The 10,212-nt window shown below is 35.9% G+C and overlaps 1 protein-coding gene across 1 annotated transcript; it reads left to right on the forward strand.

Moving 5' to 3' along the window:
• Positions 1-780: 780 nt before the first annotated feature.
• Positions 781-6,678, forward strand: LOC115235723 (forkhead box protein E1-like). The gene is made up of 2 exons (XM_029807668.1): positions 781-2,014; positions 5,573-6,678. The coding sequence occupies exons 1-2, from the start codon at positions 781-783 to the stop codon at positions 5,830-5,832; spliced, it is 1,494 nt and encodes a 497-aa protein (XP_029663528.1). The 3' UTR covers positions 5,833-6,678.
• Positions 6,679-10,212: the final 3,534 nt, after the last annotated feature.

Here is a 10,212-nt window from a genome sequence, read left to right on the forward strand (position 1 = left end):
TTCTCTTACAACATCACGCTAATTGCAGACTTCCTATAGAACGCAATGATCCATATGATAGCATACACCACCGACGGATGAATCCAAATAACGCCATTACGCAATCCACTTCCCCATAATTCCGCGACGACGAAGAAGTTGTTGGAGTCGCGATGATGCGAAAGCAGTTCGAGACGCCATTGGTCACAGCATCCGGCTTTCATCCGAAACGTCGGCGTACGGCCAATCCGAGTCTCGTATTCTCGTCTTTATCGTCACGCCTACGAGAGAGATGCTCGTCTCGACGCTGTCACGCTGCGATCAACGTCATCCGCGGGCGAGATTCCGCTCTCGTGCCGAGCGGGCGAACAGCAGTCATCCGAAAACACTTAGCGGCGCATCTCACAACGACTCCGTAAGCCGTACGTCGTCGAGAAGCGAGTCTAAATAATTGACCCCTCCGCGGCGGAATCGCGCAAACAATTTACATCCGATTGTGTAAATATCCGCAACCTCGGCGTCGCGTTTATCGGTGGCGGCGAAGGTCCCGTGCGAGTTCGTTGCTCCGTCAGAGAGAAATGATCAAGTTCTAATCGTTTCGATTTCGATTTTTGCGGAAGATTAATCGTACGATATAATAATTGTATTGTTTCGTGTGCAATCTTCGTGATATCTCTGTGCGAATCGTTGCAAATCGGATAGTGTATTTATTCGTTATATCATTCGGAAACATCGCTCGCTAAGATATGTTCGTCACGGCTGAACTTTGACGATCGCCGATCGTTAAAGAACCAAGACTCGATGGACCAGAGCGTGATTGTGCCGTCGATGCCGCGCGACGCCGGCGTCGAAAGTATGCGGTTGACCATGAAGAATGAGTCCGATTCCGGTCTGCGACAGCAGGAGCAAACGGTCGTCGTACACCCGAATTCCACGATGGCCGCACGATCGGCGTTGCTGCCGATGAGCACGAGTAGTTTGACTCAAGAGACGAATCTAGAGCCGTTGATGTGCAATCCGACGAGTAACGAGATACCCAGAAAACCCGGAACTCGTCGCCAAGAGAAGCCGCCGTATTCGTACATCGCACTGATCGTGATGGCCATCCAGTCGAGTCCAGGTAAGAGGCTGACTCTGTCGGAGATCTACTCGTTTCTGCAGCAGCGTTTTCCGTTCTTCCGGGGCACTTATCAAGGCTGGAAGAACTCGGTGCGTCACAATCTCAGCCTAAACGAGTGCTTCATTAAGTTGCCCAAGGGCCTGGGTAGACCCGGCAAGGGTCACTATTGGACCATCGATCCGTCCACCGAGTACATGTTTGAGGAGGGTAGTTTCCGGCGACGGCCACGCGGCTTTCGACGCAAGTGTCAAGCCCTGAAACCTCAGTATCCGCAATACTATTCTGGCGCCGGCCCCGTCGGCGTGCAAACACCTGGTCCGTACGAGAATTTGGCCACCGGTCCCGGCGGTATCGAATACGCCAACGGTTATCAGAATCAGTATCAGAATTATCAGGAATACGCCATGTACGCACCGAGCGCGGCGGTCTCCGCCGATTGGGCGTACCCGGACGGGCACACGACGTACAAGTCGGCGCCGCCGATAGCCGAGGTGACCTACAAGACCACCGAGGTCACATACAAGACCGGAAGCGAATCGTCGCCATCGGTTTATAGGAACGGCGAACTGGTGACGTTCAAGAGCGAGCCTGGTTTCGGCGCCAGGAGTCAGGATCAGCTGTGTGCCTACCGGCCGCCGACCGACGGTTTCCCGACGGTGAAAGATCACCATCAGCAGCATCATGCAACCGACTATAAGGACGAGACAATGATGAGCAACTATTCAAAGTGCTCGACGCCCACCACTCAAGCACCCGGACAGGATTATTACGTCGGTTATGGCCTCGCGGGGGTCAACAATACTACCGGCGTCAATATCGCCATGCAATCTATGCAAGAACAACCGGGTGGTAATAGCAGTCCTATAGCCAATGTTAGCTCGCCGCATAGCGGATGCCAGACCCCTGCGGATCACGGTGAGTAGAAATGCTATTTTCTTTCCCGTCAAAAAAAATATTTATATTTTTTTTTTTTAGTTGTTAAATAATTACGTTATCTGCGCAAATCGCAATGAGTTTAAGTAATTTTAAGAATTTTTTTTATAACACGTAAAGTACATATATTATATATTCTTAATTATTAATTTTTCAATAGCCCTTTTGTTTAATTTTTCAATATTTCTGTTTAACGAATATTATAAAATATCACGCATTCTAAAAAGTCGTCTTTGAAACTTTACTGATATATATAAATACATAATGAAATGAGAGTGGAAATTACACAAATAATAAAGCATAGAGAGAATCTAATACAATCTAGAAATATCAAATGCAAAAGATTTATATATATGTGATAATTAAATATAATACTACGCGACGATGCGATTTTAGTTAGAGACAGATTTAGAGCGTTATTGTTAAAAAGTTTAAATTGCGAGCTTGATCAAAAATACGAGATCACTGAGCACGAGAATAGACAAATGCAACGAGATATCGCGCTTACGACCTTTGAGCTCTCTTTGCGTCGCGAGGACGACGTTGACGGCTCGCGACGTCATTTAGGGGCCATCTGGAAAATTGGAGACAGTTTACGATCTTTCAGGCGCCGTGTCCTGCAAAGTGAAACCATGGCGCGACTATTCTTTCAAACCTTCCATCCTTTATAATAATAAAAAAAAAATTATAGGCGCAAGACCAAGGTTCAGCCTCAGAGTACTTATGCATCGGCAAAGAAGTAATTTTTTAGAAGGATATAATTCTCATTCGATGTAATCCTCATTTTATCCAATTCAAAATTGCCTGTATTATATTTTAAAAGATGTAATATTAATTTATATATAATGCCTGTATTTTTATTTAACAGATATAATATTAATTTAATTTAATTGAACAAAAATATTATGTTAACTTTTAATTTTGTTTTCCTGAAAATATAAAAGTAATGCTAAATCAATTTATAATATTATACGAGTACTAGTTATATCTTCAAATATACGACATTATAATAAATCCTGAAAAATAATTTATTTTTACATAATGTATGTTTTTTAAAACAGAAATATCTATATACATGTATGACGGATAACGTGTTCAGGCAATCTTGATTGACTATATGATGGTACAATAAAAAGATTAATATTGTCAGAGAGAATACGGATGGATAGATACAAAGCAACTATGACGATTTAAATCGTCGTAGATGACAGAAAGAATTAACCGAGATGACATCCCTGTCACACCCTATGCAACGCTTTTCGAACTCATAACTTGTACTCTGTAACTTAACACGTGTAACTTGCCGTAAGACGGAGGCGTCAAGACGCGTTTCCTTTTCTCGCGAGATTAATTTAGCCAGCACTGCGTCTGACAACGCGATAATAAAATGCTCGTTAACACTATGCTTCATGGTAACGATGACGAAACCGTCGATAGTTTCGATGCGAGTAAAAAATATTATACCGAATTTTATCTGCAATATCTTATTTGCAATCTATGCAAATATAACAGACAGATATCGTATATAGATACATATATGTTTTCTTAGATTTAAATAATCTATGTTAATGCTTTATTTCGGTATAATATTAAAAATGTGATTCTGAATAATTTGATAATTGGATTATCTCACTCTACATAAAAATAATCATTATTTATTTTCGAGGTCAAGCGAGAAGCGCGTAAAATGCAGTTTTTCGCCTCTTAAGCGTAGTCGCGTGCTAACAAGTACGTGCTCGAATCGTTTATCGCACAAATATTTATCAGAGGTATAAACGAGTGATTTAATTCGGCCTTAACCCTATAGAGAATGAAGCATCGTAATATTTACGGCGCTAACTTTACCGAAAGCATATTGATCCACAAATTGTTCACTTAAACTTTTTATTGCTCGTAACTCTTTTCGATTTAATCTTAAACTTTGATAATTATGTCAAATCTCAATTAAAGCTGTATGGTTAAGGAAAGCTGTATAACGAATATTATATTCTAATAGAAAAAAAAATAATCACGTTATTTCTCTCAAAATAAGTTAAACAAATAATTAATTTTTTTATAATCTTGAAATCAAGACTTTAATATCTCTCAAATAGATTTTAGAAAATTTTAAATATATTTTATATTGATAATGAATTAAATGCTATAATTTAACATTATACGACGTATCAAATTTGAGTAAAAAGTAAACGTCGAAATATTCCCAAGCGTATTTTTAAGTTTCTATAAATATCTCGGTTCGCGAACGGTCTAATTTCGATTAAGGAGGGTAAATCTCTTCCTCCTGTATCTCGATACAACGTGGATCGACAGGAGATAAACGCCGCCACCCACGCTTTCCCCATCGCAGATTTCTTCTTCTTGTTCGTCTTCCGTCAGTCAGTGGAGTGTAAACGAGATCGATCCACGCAGACGCCACGGTAGGCTCGCCTTTTTACTCTTCTTACCCGCCACGCTCTACGTATATTTCTGGAGCGCGATCTCTTTACTCCGAACTATGGTCTGTTGTGCCGGTATTCCGGTCAGGAGCGGACTTGTGTGCTCCTTGAAAGCCAGCATCTTCGCGTTCGCGCACGCTTGCTCGAAGGAAAAAAAAAAGAAGAAGAAATGGCGCGAGTACACACACGGGCGAGCACGGAGAGCATTTGGACCTACGAGAGGGATTTTGACTGACAGGAGCGCCATCGGACCACCCACGAAGTCGTTCCAAGACATCGCAACGTCGCGCTTCCGAATCGAGAAAACTGGTTGATCTTCGAATCGAAACGATGCAATGTAATTTTAAAGCCTCACGTAGCGCCGGAAAACTTTGCGAGTTGAAATAACGGAGATATTACGAAAAAATTAACAATATTCGCTCGATAAATATTTGAAACAATGGTCTTACCGAAAATTTTGAAGAAATATGAGTAAATCCGTAATTCGCATGTGAATATAAGAAGCGAAAATTAATACGAAGATGCAAGAGAGAAAGAAAAAAAAAACAAAATCGAGACACGAGTGAAGTGGCCGCTTGAGAAGAAGCTACTTGAGAACTGCCGGAGCTTTAGATTTATGGAGCCTAACCCAAGTACCAATTTTTATCGTGAGATCTTTCATTCCTTTCCACTGCGTGTCGTTTTAAATAATAAAATTGGAATGAAATCTCATCCGCGCGCATATAAAATGTTTAAAAATCGGAATTAAATATTTTCATCTCTTGTTAAACAGATAGAAAAAAAGTTCGTGCAAGTATATATCAAGACGACGCTTGATATATCCAATAAGCTGTTCTTGTATTATTCATTAAAGATAATGAATCTTTGTGCGCATTAACGTAATCTTAATTCTTTGTTAATTTTAATTTAGACTGTGAGATATTTCTACTTATTTTTATAAAATATTATTATATCAAAAATTGTGCAAAACTATGAGAGAATATAAATTAATCATATTTTTACTAAGAAAAAATTTAAGAAATTTCTCAGATACTTTGCAAAATATTCTTGTGAAAAATACATAGTTTTGATATAATTAATAATTTGTGAAATTTTTTTATTTCAGGCATAAAAATGCAGTGCAGTTCTAGCTCGAGTTCAAATAGTTCTGGCGGTGGCATCATTGACCGTAAGCCATCCTACTTCGCGCATCCCGGAGGATCAGTAGCTTTGAGCTCCTTGAGCTCGCTGGGTTCGTTAAATTTAAGCAACATCGGTGGTCTAAGTATATCCAACATACCTGGTGCAGTTTCGTCGAATATCCATCACGCGTCGACATCACCGCCCGCGACAATGTACTACGATCAGATCAAGTACAGCATGTGAAGACGATTGTTTCCCTGAAACAAATGATATAACTTCGTTAGATTATTTTGTATAGAAAGTTCCATATTTTAAACGCTGTAAATGTTTTTAAAGTGCTTCATATTTTTACGGTAAACAAAATTGTTAGCAAATCTTAAATTATATCTGTTATTTGCATTCCGATATTATCTGGAAACATACACAGAATTATATATTAAATTTGCAAAAAGATAGTTTTGTTAAATAATATCGGTGAATGAATGAGGCCACACAGTACTCGAACCACTCTTCAAGTATGTTTTTATCATTTCTTGAAAAAACATACTATAATATATATTCATATCAATAGATGAGAATGTAATTTCGGTATAAGCTAGAATTACAAAAATTTTATCATTGATTTGCTTTATTTAGAATTTGAAAACATTGACTTGTATACAGTTCTAAAAGTGAATTATTCAAGTTCTCGTATTTCAGTGAATTTCAATACTTCAATAATTTCAATATTCAATATTTCAATAATTCATAAATTAGTAATAAAGAGGGGAAAGAATTCTTGATTTACAGTTGCGGGCGTAAATATAAGTGATGTAAGTAAAAATGTAAAATATAGTTACGTAAAAAATGATTACACGACCTATCGTGGCTCAAGAATGCGTAGCGGTGCGCATCGAGAGATACGTCCGCTTTAAAAAAACGTTGATGCATCTCGACCATATCCTATTTATATTTATGATCCATTAATCGATGTAATTAATTTAAATCTAGCGGAGAAACAAAGTCTGTAGAATTAAATAACGTTTGCTAAGAAAATTTCTGTTGATTTCTTTGTCGCGCACGATTTTCTATCCCAATAATCTAAATCAGTATATTTGCGTTGTTAAATTATGTAACTCTTAATAGAGCATGAAGCTTTAATAAAAGATTTCTGTTAAATTTTACATCCGAGATATTAATATCGTTTTGCCATGATGCCGAATGATGCAATGATCCATACCGGATGATACAATTGAACAGTAGCCCTACACCATTTACGTCACAACGGTTTTGCGGTAGCGATAACAGTTTTGTTGATACCGCGGAAGATTTCTTTCAGATGTACTTCCCCCCGACTGACAAATTCCCCAGTCGGTCATCAGACAGTTTGGAGACGTATCGTCATCGTATGATGGATAAACTCGATGACGCAGTCTTTAAAGCTTTACATGAGCCTCTTTATTTTTGTCATAATGTCAAAAAAGAATTTTGAACTATATTAAAATAACGAATAAAGTTTCTATTCACTCAAAAAAGTGGTTTTGCAACTACAGCAAAAATTTTCTGGGTGCGCAAAATTAACTGAGGTACATAAATGATTAGCAAATACTGTGATATCGAAACTCATATTTATCCAATGCAGTGATTAACATTTGGCAATGGGACCTAAATTTTCTAGAAGATATTATTAGAATGTTGCTGCTATAAATTCTATATGTAACAGACACTATTCTAACAGATACAAAAAATAGCGATAAATTTTTGTTGTGACACCTAGAAATCTATCTATATCAGCAAGACATTTTTTTGAGTGTTGGTATTCTAAAATTGAAATTAAATATTGCGAATGGTAAAGATATTTATGTTACAAAATAAATTTCGAGTTTGTCGTACAAAAGCTAGAAAAATTTATGTATCAAATTCACATATACTTGGATTCAAAAAATAATATGATGTTGAAATATATTTTTGTAAACGGACAGGGGGATGCATCGCAAGCGACAGAGTCAGCAACATGCTGCTGTTAGAAACACTGCACGCCACACGTTGTTGGAAGGGCATGTTTGCCCGCCATAAAAGTGACGGCGGCGGAAGGCTTCTTTTTCGGCTTTTTTAGCTGACGATCCTTATTTGAGCAACACCATAGAGACAAGCCTGTGCCTTGTTGCGTCACGTATTCAAATACATACCGGCTTTGTCATTCTTTAGAAAAATCGCGTCTGCGATATAAAGTACAGGGACACGCTTCCCCTTCTCGCGGAAACGCGACTCGACAATCGATCCTGTCAGCTCCCGAAATAGTGCTGACATTTCGCTGATCTTAGAACGTTATCGCGCGGTTGGAGGAAACGGGTCGAAAGAGGATTCCTATAAGGTAAATTTTTTGATAAAGTGAGATTGGAACGATTCTATTCTACGATTTTTCTTGACTTCCAATGATGGGGAATTTTATATAAATACAAAGTAATAAATTAATTCCTTGCAATTATATGATACATGACGATGGAAAAATCACTTGTACGCTACATAAAATTATGTACGTATTTATAATTTACATTAATATATTATAAATTTTTAGTTTATCTTTTCATTTTTAAAAAACAATTATATGTAAATATAATCAATAATAAAAGTAATCATGAACTTATCTCCTCCTTATTTATAGTAATGTAAATATATATTTTTAATCTGAGACAATATATTATTATTTCAGTTCATGAATATAGTTTCGAATATAGATTTATCTATATTTCGATTATAGATTTTTTAAAAATGACCTTGTGACCAAATTTCATAGAAAATTTTTTAACTATTGAGAGCGAATAAAATAGCACGAAAGAATTCTTCTTTAACGAACGTCGCAAGCGGAATGTACATTAAGCTGACGACGAATGCATACACGAGGTGCAAGAAGAGTCACTCAACGATGTTACTGACAGCCTCCATGCTGTTTTGGTGTTCGTATTAACGAGATGATGTTAGTTTCATCAGTGTGGAAGATAAGCACGCGAAGTAAGAAATATTTTAATTCTTTACAGTCAAAAATAGATATTTTCATTAATATGTCCGCAAAAGCTTAAATAAAAATATGTATTAAATAATGATAATTATAATTTTGTTTTTCTTCAATTTACTTAATTAATTTTATTTGTGACTATAAGAATTATCTTATTTTGATTATCTAATTAAATATCATAAATATATGGAAAATGAATAAATATTCAAAAATTTTTTTTTTTCTTAATATTTTACCGAGACTAAATTGATAAAAATTTACTAGAAAATATATATGAGTTCTTTATTTAATTTAATGTTCAAAAAATTTAGATAGAATGATAAAAAATATATGAATCTTATATATAATTATATATAAAAAAAAATATCTCAGTAACAATAATAATAATTTGTATATTTTGAGTAATATAAATTATAATAATAATAGATTCAGTTATCTATATTTGTACTTTTCTACTTTATTTTTGAAAAATTTTCAAGGAGAATTTGACGCTCTGTAACATCTCAAACGGCACCTCATTGACATAACAGAAACTTCCATGTATTAACGAAAATTTCTATATTCAGCTATATCGGATTAAACAAGCGGTAATAAAAATGATAAGAAGTGCAAGGAGATCAAGCAAGATAAGTCTCTCAAGATTTACTCTCTTATGGCTCAAGTGCCAACACTCGTGTCAAACTTCTTGTCGAAGAGAACATATAGTGATATCCTAAGTATTGCACACATACATGTTCCACACGAGTATGTATATGAACAAAAATGTTTCACACAAACTCAAGTAAAAAATCCTAATACGTACTTTATCGTGCATTCGTCATGGCGCGTAGGTGAATTTTTAAAATAGCATTTATCCAAAAATCGGATGGTTCAAGGAGTTTATGTGAGCAAAAGCAGGAAAAAGAAAGAGAGGGAGAAAGAAAGAGGGATGGAAAGAAAGACGAGACGCGGACGAGGAAAATATAACGGAGAATAGGATTCCGTAGGAAGGGGTTCGCTCTAAAATAATAAACTGGTTCACGATGCGGGAAGATTAGACCAGAACGAGAACAGACCAGCGATTTATGCTATGCAGACGCCTAAGATAAGAAAGGGAAAAATATATTGTCATCCAGAGACAAACGATTACGATACATATATAAACAAAAAGTCAAAATTGGCATTTGATTTAAAAGAAAATACATATACTGATTTACATATCTGAATAAATACAATTTTGGATTTATGTTTGAAAAATACATAAAAAATTAAAATATATAATTATTTTAGTAATTAATATACTGCATAGCTAGTTGTGCTATAAAGTACATTTCTAATTGCACACATAAAATTGATTATTTAATTATAAAAATGTGTAACATTTTGAATTTTTTTTGTGTGCAGATGTTCCATAAATTATTAGCTGCGATCACAAATCTGAAGATAATCGTGAAATAATACATTATAGATCTCGCTGCATTATGTTATCTGTGCTCAAAATTTAATTAACTCAATTAAAAAAATAGCAACTTTATTAATCTCATTAACATCAGTTATCTGCTTAAAACAATCATTGATATTTAAAATTTAGATAAATTGTAAAAGTATGTTACTTTATATAAAGATTATATTATATAATTTATATATTA

This window comes from Formica exsecta, unplaced genomic scaffold, assembly GCF_003651465.1.
Source record: "Formica exsecta isolate Colony F162 unplaced genomic scaffold, ASM365146v1 scaffold233, whole genome shotgun sequence".
Lineage (NCBI taxonomy): Eukaryota > Metazoa > Arthropoda > Insecta > Hymenoptera > Formicidae > Formica > Formica exsecta.